General features: G+C 38.1%; 1 protein-coding gene across 1 annotated transcript in view; it reads right to left on the bottom strand.

The window, feature by feature from the left end:
* Window positions 1–16,405, bottom strand: part of SNTG1 (syntrophin gamma 1) — a 664,017-nt gene that overhangs the window by 642,111 nt on the left and 5,501 nt on the right. Inside the window, exon 2 of the mRNA XM_004386583.2 lies at window positions 6,444–6,578. Within this exon, the coding sequence (XP_004386640.1) occupies window positions 6,444–6,578 (135 nt within the window). The remainder of the gene's footprint in view (window positions 1–6,443; window positions 6,579–16,405) is intronic.

Here is a 16,405-nt window from a genome sequence, read left to right as displayed (position 1 = left end):
TTCCTTATTCATTGTCCATCTTCTGCATGACATATGAGGTGATGAAAAACACCATGGCTTGGGTTAGGTGCACCTTAGTCCTTAAAGTGACATCTTTGCTTTTTAATGATTTATACAGGTCTTTTGCAGCAGATTTCCCCAATGCAATATGTAGTTTGATTTCTAGACTGCTGCTTCCATGGGTGTTGATTATGAATCCAAGTAAAATGAAATACTTGACAACTTCAATATTTTCTCCTTTATCATGATGTTGCTTATTGGTCTAGTAGTGAGGATTTTTGTTTTCTTTATGTTGAGGTGTAATCCATACTGAAAGCTGCGGTCTTTATTTTCATTAACAAGTGCTTCAAGTCCTCTTTGCTTTCAGCAAGTAAGGTTGTGTCATCTGCATATCACAGTTTGTCAATGAGCCTTCCTCTAATTCTGATGTCACATTCTTCTTCATATAGTCCACCTTTTCAGATTATTTGCTCACCATACAGACTGAATAAGTATGGTGAAAGGGTACAACCCTGACACACACCTTTCCTGATTTTAAACCACACAGCATCTCCTTGCTCTGTTGGAACCACTGCTGTTGGTCTATATAGAGTTTCCCCATGAGCACAGTTCAGTGTTCTGGAATTTCCATTTTTCGAAATGTTAACCAAAACTTGTTATGATTCACACAGTCGAATGTCTTTGCAGAGTCAATAAAACACAAGTAAATGTATTTCTGGTATTCTCTGCTTTCAGCCAAGAACCATCTGACATCAGCAGTGATATCCCTTGTTTCACATCCTCTTCTGAATCATGGCTCTAGTCAGTGAGAATTTTGTAAACTTTTCTAAAGGATCAATATTTTACAAGATTTCCAACACATAACTACGCTAAAAATATCATGTATGTCTTCCTTCAGCCCAGCTCCTCACCCCTTCTGGATTTTTCCCTCTCTCAAAACTCCCTGGCCTCTAGGCAGGGATCCCTGAAGCAGGTTTAAGTCCCTATCAGGTGGGGGTTATTATTGAGTTACCTTCATTATTAGGTGCATCCCAATGGCATTCCCCAGAACTGAGTTCCACAAGTTTGCTAATAAAATCTATCAGGATGTGATGTCTTGCACTGACCCCTGCCTCCATCACTGTCCATACTATGCTGCTCTCTCTAACTCCTGAAGCCAATTCAGGAAGGAGAGTCTTTTCCTAGGTGTCCCTTTGCCACTTCAGTCCTCGTTCCCTGCTTTCTCATACCTATCATTAATTCTCCAAATCTGGACTTCTGCTACCAATGACTTTCTGTGTTATGTCCATGACTCCAGAGTAAGGAGGGCTGGGTGTTGGGTGGTCTGCCAGTCCTTGATCTCCAGACACTCACATTTCACCTGACTCAAATTCTCCACCCTCTTCAGTCCTATGTCTGTGCCTCTGAATAAGCTTTTATCCTTCTCACCCCCAGGTTTACCCCTCTATGGTTAGGAGGTTAATTCCAGTCACTGAGCCCCCTCCCGCAAAAAGCTCTGATGTGGAGATTCCCACAGGGAATCCCCACTTCCTTGGCACTCACTGTCCTGGGCCTGCCTCAGGTCATCCTGCTGCCTGTGGCTCTGTGCCTGAGGCTTTCCCTCAGCCTGAGCTGGGGCAGAGCCAGGAAGAAACATATCAACCCCTGAAACAGCCCTCGGTGCACGGCAAAGAGACCTGGGAATATAAATACATGCTGTAGTGGTGCCGGGAATGTTGTGTTCTACCAAACCCCAGAATTTTGTCATAGAATTGAGCTTCAGTTCCCTCAAAAGTAGACCTTCTGTTTATAAACTTGTATGAGCTGCCCTGCCCTTGTCCATTTTCCCATTTTTAGCCAGTGCTTCACAGCTCACCTCCTCCATAAAATGTCAACACCTACCTTGCCCTGAAAACCTTCTCCTGACTTTTCAACTAATGCTAGTTGATTGAGTGGCAGCATGATTTTTGTTCAAATACACAGAGATGACCTTCTGCTCTCATGTGTTTGATGATGGTCTTTGCCTAAATCCCCCGGTCCCTCAAACTCATCCTAAAATTAAGTGAAAATTTAAGATTTCATTGTAGAGAGAGCACACTGTTGAAAACAGAAGTGTTCCATTGTAAAGGGTCTGTTTTCCAGTTCAAAGTTGTTCATGGGCGTTTATCTGAGGGTTACAAAAGCAGACACAGGGAGTTCCCATCCACACCGATTTCCTGGGGCTAGAATAGGGTCTCATGATTCCAGTTACCTTGTGAGGGGACACAGAGTTTCTCTAGGGAAGAGGTGCCACCAGATGCTTCCCTAGCTAAAGTCATTTGGCCCAATAATGAAAGAGATATTGGAAAGGCAGGGGATAGGCTTTGCCAGCAGTGGGACAAATATTGTCGAGGCTTCCCTTCCAGGGTCAGTTCTGTAAAGGGACAGAGATGCCTATGCCTGCCTCTAGGGTCAAAATCAGCCTATCAGCAGACACCAGCAACTTCAGAAGGCATCAGGTCAAGGTTGGGACACGCCCCCCCATCCCACCCCCACCACCAGAGATCACTCAGCAGTGGCTGTGGCACATTCACGATCAACACTTGGGCTAGACCAAGCTAGTGACAGGGACACAAGAGTCAGTAGAGAATCAGCCATTGAAAAAACGAGTAAAGCAAAGCCCTGATTGTGGGGAAGGGCCCTCACTCAAGTAAAGAGAATTTTTCCCAACTGCCCTAAAGAGCAATTTGGGCAAACTTTTGAGGGAGAAAGAGGTCTGTGAGGTGCAGATGGGATGGACTCATAAGTGTTGGAAGCTCTGAGACTGCCGTTATAATTTTGGCCATGCTAAGTTTTCTTTTCCAATATTCCTTATTTAATTGCATTATAATTTATATGCAACAGAATGCTTAGATATTAAGTATAGTTTGATCGGTTTTGACACATGTACAGACCTACGTAACCATTACCCCAATCAAAAAACAGAACACTTTTAAGACCTGAGGAAGATTCCTCAGCCCCCTCTAGTCAATACCCATGCCCCCTCCACAGATAACTGTTCTGATTTACATTACAGATTAGCATTCCTTGCTCTTGAACTTCATGCGAATGGAATCATGTTTGATGTACTTTTTACGTCTGGTTCCTTTTTACAACATAGTAGTTTTGCAATTAATCCCTTTTGCAGCATGTACACACACAGCTCATTTTATTGTTGAATAGAATATATTTTGTTAATGTACCACTATTTATCTGTTCACAACTTGGCTTTGTCTGTGAATATTCTTATATAAGTCTTTTTGTAAACTTATATTTTTGTGCCTGGTAGATAAATTCTAAGGAGTAGGATTACTGAGTTATGGAGTAGGCTTATGTTTAACTTCATGAGAACCTGCCAAATATTTTTCCAAAGTGATTGGTAAGTTTATACTGAAATACATGAGAATTCTAAGTGAATCATATCATTGACAACAGTCTTTTTAAAAGCCATTTTAGTGGATGTAAAGCTTTACTTATTGTGTTTTTAATCAGATCTGCATTTCCCTGATGGCTGATGCATTAAAACGTCTTTTCATGATATTCTTAGTCATTTGCGTATTTCATTTTGTGAAGTATCTCTTCAAGTTTTGGTCAATGTTTCTTTTGAATTGTTTGTTTTTCTTATTGATTTTTGATCTGTATATAATTTGGACATAAGTTCTGTGCCGAGCAAATATATGGCAAAGATTTTGTCTTGTGGTTTGTGTGTCTGTGGCTTGCTTTTACATTTGCTTAAGTTTTTTTTTTTTTTTTTTTAATTTTTAAAGCAACAATTTTAATTGTGATGAAGTTCATTTTAGCATTTTCTTTTTTTATATTTTATTAGTACTTTTTTCCCTAAGAAATATTTGCTTACCCTACAGTCACAGGACTATTTTCCTATGTTTTCTTCTAGAAGCTTTATTGTTTTAGTTTTACATATTAGTGTACGATCAATCTCAAAAAAGTTGACATTGGTATGAGGTAATTTGTCTTTTCCATACATTTATAGAATTGTTCTAGCACTATTTGTTGAAAAGATGTTTCTTACTTTTTGAATTTATTTGGTACCTTTGTCAAAAATCAATTGACCATATACATGTGGATCTATTTCTGGACTTTATAATTAATTATTAATTATAACTAATTTATAATATGATTCATGTGCCTAGGCTTATCAAATTATATCACTGTGTACAGTAAGTTCTGACATCATGAGGTATAAACCTTCTAACTATGTCCTTCTCTTGGCTCTTCTAGGCCCTTTGTAAATTTATGCAAATTTTATAATCGATTTGTCAATATCTACAAAAACATTCTGGGATTTTTGGTATTGTATTGAAAATATAGGTCAATGTGGGGAGAAGTGATAACTTATCAATATTGAGTCTTCAAGCCATGGTCATGTTATGTCTCTCCATTTACTTGTCTATGTATTTTCATTTCCTTCATCACTGTTTTGTAGTTTTCAGGGTAGAGGTCTTACACATCTTTCATTAAATTTATTTTTCAGTGTATTATGCTTTTTCATGTATGGTGAATGACATTTTAATTTCATTTTCCAATTGTTTGTTGTTGTAGAAATATAGAAATGTAATTCATTTTGAATATTGTTTCTGTTTTCAACATCCTGGCTAGATTTGTGTGTTATTTTTTGTTTTTGTTTGTTTGTTTTTTGAGATTCTTTAGGATTTTATGTGTAAACCACCATAAAATTTACAACTAAGGCCAGTTTCATCTCTTTCTTTCCAATTGTTATGCCGTTTATGTCCATTTCCTGTCTTTTTGTCCTAGCTAGAACAAAGTTGAGAAATGAAGCCAGTTATCATCCCTGCCTTATTTTCAATCTCAGGGAAAATGCTCAATGTTGACTATGATGATAGTTGAAGGTATTCCTTAGATGCCTTTTATCAGATTATGGATGCTTACCTCTATTCATATTTTGCTATATTTCTTATAAACAGGTGTTGCATTTTGCCAAATGCTTTATTGCATTTGATGACACTATCATATGGCTTTACTGTGTACTTTTGTCCAGTTCTCTCCAGGATTCTGAGCTTTATTTACTTGTACAATCTCCTTAGAGTGAGTGACAAAGTCTGTGTGTTTTAGCTATTTTGATTACAGCATTTAAAATCTTTAACATCACTTCTGTGTTTACAGAATTTTACAGATTATAACATGCTACTGATCTAGGACCTTGTGTGATGTATTTATTCCAGGGAGTTACATGAATCATACTTCTCCACTGAAAATATCTCTTCACTGAAAAAAATAATAATTTTTTTTTAAAGGAAGAAAGAAATCTACCTCTATTCTTTTATTAACTAATGGGAAGAAAGGGCAATCCTATGGGAACTGTTCAATCAACCTTGATACCTACTTCCATGATTTAGGATGATTTAAATGGTCCATGACAAAAGAATAGTTAACAGTCTGCAAAATGTTCATTATCTCCAGTTAGCAAAGGCCTACTGATTCAGGGCCTTGTGTGTCTCCCATGGATGTGAGGAGGAAGTGATTGAAACCTCAAGTTCAGCATAGTTCACAAGCAACAAAACACTCCCAGGTAAGTCTGTGAATAAGCTACAAACTGAATCTTCATGCTACATAGCTACAGATTTCTGGTGAATCAAGGGTGCACACTGTTTGATGCCTTTTCATAATTTTCTTCTGAGATCACATATGGCAACACTGCTAGGATGTTGTCTTTGATGTCATTTCACAGTGAATTATAAACTCTAGAACTTGTTTTGTTTTATGAGAGAATCTTTTTATCCTATGAAATCCACCCTCACCTAAGGATGTCTCCCATAGCTGTGCTTTGGTGCTGGTAAATTGACCAACTGGTTTTGAGTGACAGTTAATGGCTCTTTCTGAGGCTGGATTAGCAGCAGCATAATATGTGAGCTGGTTAGGGCACTGGCTAGAAGAACTTGCTGCAACACATGAACATAACTGTATCAAGGCTGCCCACAGGATTACTCATGCACAGTCCCCTGAAGAAAACGTTCACGTCGAGTTGGGTGATCTTTACCTAAAGCCTCCTGCTTCAACGATACTGAGAGATGGGCTACAACTGGGCACTGGCACCAATACTATGAAATATAAGACCAGAGCAGGAGACTATCTGCACAGACCTCTTTTAGTGCTCCATGTAAGAGGAAGGAACACATGTACTTAATGTAAATAGTCTCTTGTGATCAGAAAATATGTGCATCACTGTAGTCACACAAAGTCAACTAGGAGCCCATAAGATGTCTTGCTGGAGATGGGTCCTAAATATTTGGTGTAGACTCAGGCATGAGTATTTATAAAAAACCACTGCTTACTCAATAATGTAAACAGACATTACTTGCACGATGATTGTCTAGGCACTGAAAGCAAAAACATATTAAGAGTTTTCAGTAAATAAACATTTATATTAAAACACACACAACACTTCAGCAGGAGGAAAAGCTACTTACACCAGAATAGAAAGGCTCACCAGACACACAAATCACATCCTGCTCCTGGATCATCAGGAGGTCCTTGGCCAGGTGGAGGCGCACTTTGAAAGGCTCCTGATTACCATCCTGCAGCAAACAGATACCCGTCTTTGTCTTCAGATGCCAAAAAAAAAAAAGAAAGAAAGAAAAAGGGAAAGACAAAACAGAGAAGAAAATTGTACTTAGCTTATAGGTTGTAATTTTATGACCTATTTATAGAGAAACCTGACCAATAACATTTGACAGCTGAGGAAAAATGCACTCTGATTAACCTGAAATTTAATACTTAAGGTAGCTGCAGGGAAAACAGATACCCATGTCAAGTAAAGTACACCTATCAGATAAAATCCACTAAATGTTTGATGAGTAAGGATTATTTACATTTTACGTACTGAATTTAAAGAAATGACAGTTTTACTTACTATTTATAATACAATTATCATAGCGGCTTTATTAAGATAAACTTGACATACCATACAATTAACGGATTAAAAGTGTACAATTAAATATTTTTAATCTATTCCAGAGTTGTCCAACCATCACCATAATCAATCTTAGAAGACTGGTCACCTCAAAAAGAAACTCTTTAGTCCCCCAGCCCTATGTAACCACTAATCCACTTTCTTTCTCCACCACATAATTTTGAAATTTTGAAACATAACAGCTACTCTAACATCTGCTATTTCACCATCCCTAGTCCCAACACACATACATACTTGCACACACACATACGCACACACACACTCACACACACACACACACACACACTGAGGACAGATGAGGAAACGGGATAAGGAGGTGAAGTGAACTGCCTAAATTAAAAGTTAGTTAGAAACAGAGCCCGGATTAAGACCCAAGGTTTTTCACTCCCAGTCTAATGCTTTTGCCTCGCACATTTTTGGGAATTGTGAAAATAGACTATAAAGACTTCAGAACATATGCTTCATAGCTTTAAACCGGCACCTTAATAATCACTGAAGCATTTTATGAATCTTGTCACTCTTGAAGCATGTTGGTGTTAAAACATTTACCCAGACAAGTGTAAATATTCTCTCCAGCAAATACACTCAATGTTCCTATTTGTCAAAGATACTGAGGAAAATTCTTTTAAGGTAGAATATAATATCTAGCTCTTACTCTGCACCAAAAAGTCAACAGCAACAATACATATATTGGAAATGTCATTTTTCATTTAATAATTACTGAGCCATTCTTAATAGCAGAGTACATAGGAATACATGTCTATCCTTAACATTTCAGGAGCATAATATCTCAGGCAAGTCATAGCAGGCTTATCTTTGGAATATAAATGTCCATGGGGGCTGTTAGGAGTTTGTTTCTTTAAAAGGTGCTCCATGGTGTTAATGGGAATATACTCATACAGTCTAGCCTCCAGACCTCTCTTTCCCGAAACTCATATCAGTCTGTGCCTATTTGTAATGGCAATGCTGTCTTTTTAAGAAGACCAAAATCTCTGTCAGAAGCAAGGACAGTGTTCTCTCACCTCTATGGGAGTGGTTCCAGCAGGAGATCACTAAATGCTTGCTGAGCTATCGGCCCCAGAGGAAAGCTCATGGGAAATATTCCAGCACAAGTCTATCGTATTTTCCTTAATATAGAACATAATTTTTTTACATTTTTCACCTGGAAAAATCTCTTATGCTTACAGTGTCATTCTGGCTGAGGGACGGAGTAAAGAGAGTCTGAGATACGATGGGGAAGAGAGGAAAGTGCAAAATAATGCCACAACCCAGTGTGAAATAACTGAACAAGATTCGCCATTTTTCAATGTACAGTACATTCTGGGCCAATTTTTTTCCCAGAAGTGTAATGGAATAGCTGGCAATTACAATAATGCTCTGTCTCAACTTCCAGGTTGAGAGAGAGCCTTTCCCTCGAGAGACCAAGGGTGCCTGATTGTTCGACATCAAAGGGACATGAAAGACGGTCCAGGCAAAGTCTGCAGGACTAAAACATAGCTCTGAGAGTTCTTTCAGCACACTTCTGTTGTGGCCAATGCTAATATTCACTCACATAATGGGTAAACTGCCCCTGACTATTAGACAGCTTTCTGGAAAACAGAATAAGGACTATGAGCTCACTTTGAGCACCGAGAGAGCAAGAGTTATAGATAATAAAGAATGCATGTCCTAAAACAGACCACTTCTCAATGTCTCTACAGATCACAGAGATTACTTACCAACAAAACACAGAAATAATTATTGGCTTCAAATCTTACTATAAATTTTAGACATATGATCATCTTCTTTTTCTTTAGGAACCTAACAACAATCAATCATTTATGTCCAAACTGTACTGACTGTGCATGGACTACACAAGTAAAGAAATGCAGAGGTCGATATATATATGTGCTTTATATATATGTGCTGATACATATATGTGCAAATATATTATGCAAATTATATATGTAAATTATATAAATTATAAAACATAAATAAAATTTTAAAGCAATGAGTCATACAAGATGATATAAGTTCAGATATTTTTCCCACACCCTAGTATATGATCCTAGATAGCTAGCACCTGCATTTTACAAAATATGACTTTGGAAACTATCTTCCTAAAAAAATTATTAAAAGACAATACTGTTTAAATCTAGTCATTGGCTATATTTTCTGTATATCAATTAAATGTAGTTATGAATCTGCATTTTCTTTACACTTTGGTGTATAAACAAATCTCAAATTTAAATATCTTAAGAATTTATACTTAGCTTGAATTTAGCACCTAATTTGGAATTTTAAACAGTAAGCTATCATCCATCTTCTACTTGGAAGTTAAGAGCTTTTTAAAGTATAGTGTAATATTTCAAAGAATACAAAATGTGTTTTCATGAAATTTTAAAACCTATATTGCTTTTATCTTAAAACGTAGAATTAACAATACCGGGTGAAACTACAAACTCCAAGCAAGTAGGGGAAGACTGTAATATAAACTGCAGATACTCTTGCGGGCATTCACAGTATTTCCAGGCTTTGGTTGCCAAATATAAATTGATTTGTTTTGTAAACTACAGTTTTAAGCAAATATGTAATTTCTTATGCCCCACCATATTGGAACAGCCCTGCTCCAAACACCATTCCATGCAAGGTATTGCAAACTGCTTTTTATCATTTATCTTTTCCTTCCTGAATTACTTCTTGTTGGTTCCCTCGTATCAGTTAAGTTCTAGCCAATTTCCAAGTCCCAGCACAAGACCCCTTTTTCCTTGAAGCCATCGAGACCCTCCATCCAAAAATGTGAGCCATCACTTCTCTGAACCTAGAGCTTTCATTGAATAAATATTCACCTAACAATTGGGTACTGAGAGAAGCAGAGTTTCAGATAGTAAAGAATGCCTGTCCTGAAAGAGCCCTCTCTGCAAAGTCTCTACAAGTCCATGGACAGAGATTGTTTACCAAGAAAACATCACATGCCGTGACTTCAGCAATATTTAATTCTATATATCCCATTATTTAACTTCATCTTACATATTGTTATCTCAAGAAAATCAAAATAATAGGTTAGTACTCTTTTATTATGGATTATTTTTCTACAGGATCTAATACTGCGTTTTGTCTGTAATAGGAATTCTTTCAGAATTTGTTGATTAAATCATAGTCACAGGTTATATTTTACTATATTAATGACTAAATCAATGTCTACGTTTATATGAATTAAATGATCAAATATATGTTATAGAGAAATACATATTTTCACAGTCAACACAAAGGCATGAATCATATACAAATGTCAAAATGTAAAAATGTAAAAATGAGAAAAAAAGTAGACTAAAGCCTATTAGCTTTCTTGATTGGAACACATAGTTTTATTTGGGTGACACTTTTTAAAAGCAATGATAATCAATAATTATATATGGCTATATGCGCACATTTCTTCCTAAATTTTGTAATTTTTAATTTATTCCAGTTACATTCATGGAAAGTCTCTACCTTCATTTGTGCTTCTAGTTAGACTCTTAAATGTCAATTCTTTAAAAGAATTACAACATTTGTTTTTAAAAGAACTCCTTAAATATTAAGTAAACCTTTATTTTAAGAAAGATCTGCATCAGATACATGTGCTTTTAAAGGAAGTTATCTGAACACGCTTCTTCCATTTTCTTTACAAGAAAGAGTCCCCCAGGCATTAACACTGTGATAGTCTACTTGGATCTCTTTTAATGTATACCTTTAATGACTGTACTTTATTTGCATCAGAGTCCTTTAACTTCACAAGGAGGAGAGAGAATCATAATCATCAGCACAAAGTTGATTCCTGTAGGTGGAGGTCAGACATATCGCCACTCTCCAAACTTTTTACCAGTTCTGACACTAGCTATCCTCCCTACAGCTCTTCCTACTTCTCTGTTGTGTTTGATAATTCATTTCAATGTCCACACAGAACTTACAGGCCACACTCATTGTTATGCAGTTTATGAGGGAAATAACAGGCTACAAGTCAGGAGACAGGATATACTTTCTCAATCAGGACGGCTTCCAGCCAAGACAGTTCTCAGCTCCTTCTTGGCCATTCCATCAGGCAGGCTGCACTTCTCATCTGTGCCTGCAGGCTGGGCCTGCTCTAGTCTTTAAAGTCAGCTGGGACCCTCTCAGGCTTGGCTTCTGCCTCTGGCCCCACTAGGACAAGTATTATAGTTCTTTTGACTCTCCCATCAAGTGACTGAAGGCACCTCACTCTGCCAAGAAGCCTGAAGGTGCTCAGCTTTTTCACTCCATGAGATGGCGAGCCCACTGCAGCCATCTCCCATTGGTCTCCTGGTTCTCACTGCTCATACAGTCTTACACTGTTTCATGCTGTCTCCACTGTTACAACTCTCTCTGTTTTCTGGATCTAGGAGATACTCAGCACAGGAACCTTGGGTCTGAATGACATGCTCTACTCCAATTTCTTCTTCTTGATGCTAGTGTGGTCCCCCCTCAACCTCTGTGGGATTAGCCCCTTTAAGCTTAGCAAGATGGCAAAACTCATCAATCCCCTAGATAGGCCACAGTCACCTCATTTGCATAGTAAACTGCCCAATCTCTTTGCAAGATTGTGGCCTAGCAAATCATCCTGGCAGAACTACTAACTATTAACCAGAAAGGCCATATATAAAGGAAACCTATCACACTGCAATGGCTTATTGGGAGTCAAGAGAAAACAGGTTTTATTTAGTGCATCACTGACCATGACATAATTTCCAGCAATGCAGTTTATTAGAAAGAGACCAAAACTTTGAATCAGAAGTTCCAAGGTACACCTGTTGGCTCAGCTTTCAGCTCATTAACCAAATGGCATGCAGCCTTCCATGAAAACTCTCAATTATTTCACCTGTTAAGTGGCAGAGTTTGGCTAAATTATCTTTACAGTTCCTGTCAACTTAAGTGTTCTAAGACTACACTTTAGGCAAATTCATTGATTCCAACTCATTTTCTGAGACGCTTGATCATCTTTAGTGTGTCTTAGAGACCTGTACTCCTGCCAATTCATCAGGACACATGGACACTGTTGCTGCATGATTTTGAAAGAGTTCTTCTCTGCAATGGGGGCAGAGACAAAAATGGTTGAGATTCTCAAAGAGCTCCTTGCAAGAGGACTGGCACCTCCTATCATGGAAGCAAGGAGTAAGAAGTTTCCAAAAGTATAGTCATTGTAAACTAAATCTTTTGAACCTTAAATAGAACTTGATACATATCCCTAATCAATGATTTAAAACAATTCTGTTTAAAAGAAAGAAAGTCTGGGAAATCAACTGTCAGTTACCTTCTGAAATCCATTTGTTAAATAGCTTTTGGCCAGTATCATCTCTACTACATGAATCTCAGTTGTGTCTCATTCATACACACATCATTTGATTTCATGAATCGAATTCATATCCAAAACATAAGACAACACACGGATGGAAATATAATGTCTGCTACATTGAAAATTAGGATTATGATACTGTGATGGTTAAGATTCTGTGTCAACTTGGCTGGACCATGTTTTTCAGTGTTTATATGTGATCACTCCCATGATGGGATCTGCTATAAGTAGCTAATCTGTTGAAAGGGAGTTTCCTTGGGGTGTGACCTGCATCCGAATATAAGCAGATATTCTGGCTTTTTGCTCTCTCTGGATTCTGCAGCTGCCTCCTTCCTGTTCATCTGACCTCCGGTTCTTGGGACTTGAGCTAGCAGCTTATCTGCTGATTTTGGGATTTGGCAATCTTCACAATCTGTGAGCAGATCCCTGCTCTCCTGCCTGCATATCTTGGGTTCATCAACCCCTGTGGTTAACTGAATCAGTCGGGAGAAGCCTCTACCCTAATCCATGGACTTGGGATGTTTCAGCCTCTACAACTGAGTGAGCCGATTCTTTGATATAAATCTCTCTCTCTATATATATATATATACGCTTTACTGGTTTTGCTTCTCTAGAAAACCTAACCTAAGACAGATACTAAACAATTAACAATAGAAATGACTCAGAATTAAAATTTAACCTTAATATAGTATGAAAAGAGACTTCCAGCAAAACGGCGTTCTAGGCAGAAGCACCATGTTGTCTCTCCAAAGCAAAGATCTGAAAAACTAAGCCAAACAAAGAAAACAGCAATCCTGAAATCCTGAAACATCAAATGAAGAGATAAAGAACTCAGTCAAGCACCAAATGGAGTGAGAAACTGACGGAGAACGGAGAGCAAGAAGAGGTTCATACAGAGGTCCCCTATCAGCTAACACAGTGTGGATCTGCCATCTTGGACTCCTATCAGAGACCAGCAAATAGGGGGTACCAGAAACCAGCTTCACAGAGCTTCCAACAGGAGACAGAACAAGGGGTAACTGGCGATATAGACTTTCCCACCCCTCACCCTTCTTCACCCCCACTCAGCCTCCTCTGCTCCCCACGGCCACAGTCTCGGCCAGGAAGCACTGGCTGCTTGGATTCCACCAGCCAGCACTGGCCAACTCCCTGAGCACCATTTGTTGGCTGCTGGTGTTGCTTTTTTCTGCTTCTTTTGATTTCTTCCTTACCTCTCACCACCTCCGCCTCCTTTTGCTCAAATACCTGGCTCCGTGAGCCTTCTTTGCCTCTTCCTAAGGGGCTGCGGACCTCCATCCAGGTGTGGAACTGCGTCCCAGTCTGTGCTGACACGCTGGTGGGATTCCAGGGCTTTTGCTTGTTTTGAATTGTTTGTTTGTTTTCTTTTCCTTTTATCGAGTAGGGACCCTGTTCTGGCCAGGCAGTGCTGCATGGCTTGGGACCTACCCCCTCAGCTGGCACAGATGCACAGAGGAATCCCTAAGGGCATTTCTTTTATAGTGGTTTTTTTTTTTTGTTTTTTTGTTCTTAATTTTTTTAAATTTGTTTTTGATTTCTTTTCCTCTTTTTTCCCTTTGTATTTTTCTTCTTTACTCATTTTCTCATCTCTCTATATGTTCCTTCTTTCCCTGTCCCCTGAATACCTGGTGCTGAATACCTCTACACCTTCTAGCCAGGCTATACTTCAACACCTGGGAACAAGTTCCCCAGACCTTGTAGCCACACTAGTGGGATCCCTGGGAGCTTTGCTGTTCTATTTTATTTCTAATTTTTGTTTATTCATTCTTTTATTTTTCTTCTTCCCCTTTTTGTTTTTCTACACTTTATAGTCTCTCATCTCTCCACTCCAATGGCAAGATCCCCAGCACTATTTCTAGTTTGCTTGTATGTTTTTGGCTTCTGTTCCTCTCTCCTCTCTACTATATCCATCTTAGCTCCACACATAACAATCTCCCCACTGCACCTGGCCTACCTGCAACGTGCGCTTGACATCACACCACCAAGCACCACAGGCATGGCCTACTGGAACCTGCCCAGCATTGATTATTGAACCTCCCTGGTGGCTGAAGTAAGTGCTACAAACAACCCACCCAAGCAACTCCTGTTCAGATAGACCAGCCATGCTGTACCATATCTGAACAACTGACCCTGCCAATTGGAGAAGGAGGCAAAAATTATCGTGCCCACAGACTAGCTAACAACAAAGAACACACAGTTACCTGCTCAACACATAGCCAAATTAAAAAAAAAAGAACAAAAAGAAATCTACAATCAATAAATGAGAAAAATAACTACTGAATGCCCCAAAGACAGCACACGATATCCAAACATTTACAAAAACAGGACAGGATGGTTCCAGTAGGCATCCAAAATAAAACACCAGATGACTTTCCTGTGGAAGAAAAGGCACTAGAACTACCTGATAGAGAATTCAAATCTCTAATATACAGAATTATCCAAGAGTTGAAGCAAAAAGCAGACAAAAATGAGGAAAAAATAGACAAATTCATGGAAAAGGCAGACAAATTCATGGAAAATACAGAAAAATAAATGGAAGAATTCAGGAAAATAATGCAGGAACAAAATGCCAAAATGAATTCACAACGAGAAATTATACAAAAAAAAAATTAGAAATCCAAAAGATAAACAGTAAGATTTCAGAAATGGAGTGTCACAGAAGGACTGAGGAGCAGATTTAAAACAGTGGAAGACAGGATCAGCGGAATGGAAGACAAACACTTGGATACAACTATGTTTTAGGAAAACTCAGAACAAAGAACAAAGAAAAATGAAGAGATACTGAGAATTATGTGGGATACAAACAAAAGCAAAAATTTCGAGTGATTGGAGTTCCAGAACAGGGGTAGAAAACAGAAAACACAGAGAGGATCACTGAAGAATTTCTGACAGAAAACTTCCCCAATATCATGAAAGATGAAAAGCTGGCCATCCAAGAAGCTCAATGAACCCCATATAGGGTAGACTCCAAAAGAAAATTACCAAGGCATATCATAATCACACTCACCAAAACCAAAGACAAACAAAGAATCCTGACAGCAGTTTGAGAAAAACAAGAAACCACATACAGAGGAGAAACAATAAGACTAAGCTCAGATTATTTGGCAGAAACCATGCAGGCAAGCAGGCAATGGGATGACATATATAAAACCTTGAAAAAAAAATTGCCAGCCAAGAATAATATATCCTGCAAAATTCTTGTTCAAATATGATGGTGAAATTAGTACATTTCCAGATAAACAGAAATTAAGGGAATATGTAAAACGCAAACCAAACTTATAAGAGTTATTAAAGGGAGTCCTTCAATCTGAGAACAAACAACTTCAGCTTACAGGCTGAATCTAGGACACAGGATCATACCAGCCAGACACCAGTCTAGGAAATGAACTCTCAAAGACCATCCAAAACCAAAAGAAATACAACAAGAAATCAGAGCAGTTAATCTGTAAATGACAACAACATCAGAACAATAAAAGAGGGAATAAACAGTGTAGGTATAGAACCTTCTAGTGGAGAGGAAGGCAAGGAGATACCAAGTCATAATAGACTGCTACAAACTTAGGAAGATAAGGGTAAATTTCACGGAAAACACATAGAAAGTTAACAAACATACCCATAAAAATAAAGAGGAAAAACATAGTCTCAGTAAAAATAAAACCTACAAAAACAAAAGAAATGAAAAAAAATCCACAAAAAAAGGAATTCAGTACAGAAGCATATGAAGAACAAAGAAAACGTCAGCACCACAAGAAAAAAGCACTACAAAATGACAGCAATAAACTCACATCTATCAATAATTACACTAAATGTAAATAGACTCAATGCACCTTTAAAGAGACAGAGAGTGACAGAATGGATTAAAAAAAAACTGTATCCATCAATATGCTGTCTACAAGAGAGACACCTTACAAACTAAGATGTGAATCTGTTAAAAATCAAAGGATGGAAAAAATATATCAAGCTAACAACTACCAAAAAAGAACAGGAGTGGCAATACTAATCTCCGATAAAATAGACTTGAAAACAAAATCCACCATAAAAGACAAAGAAGGACACTATATAATGATTAAGGGGACGATACATCATGAAGACATAACCATAATAAACATCTACGC

Source organism: Trichechus manatus, unplaced genomic scaffold (genome assembly GCF_000243295.1).
Source record: "Trichechus manatus latirostris isolate Lorelei unplaced genomic scaffold, TriManLat1.0 scaffold00169, whole genome shotgun sequence".
Classification (NCBI taxonomy): Eukaryota; Metazoa; Chordata; class Mammalia; order Sirenia; family Trichechidae; genus Trichechus; species Trichechus manatus.
Note: the sequence above shows the minus strand (reverse complement) of the source record. Positions and strands in the feature narration are given on the sequence as shown.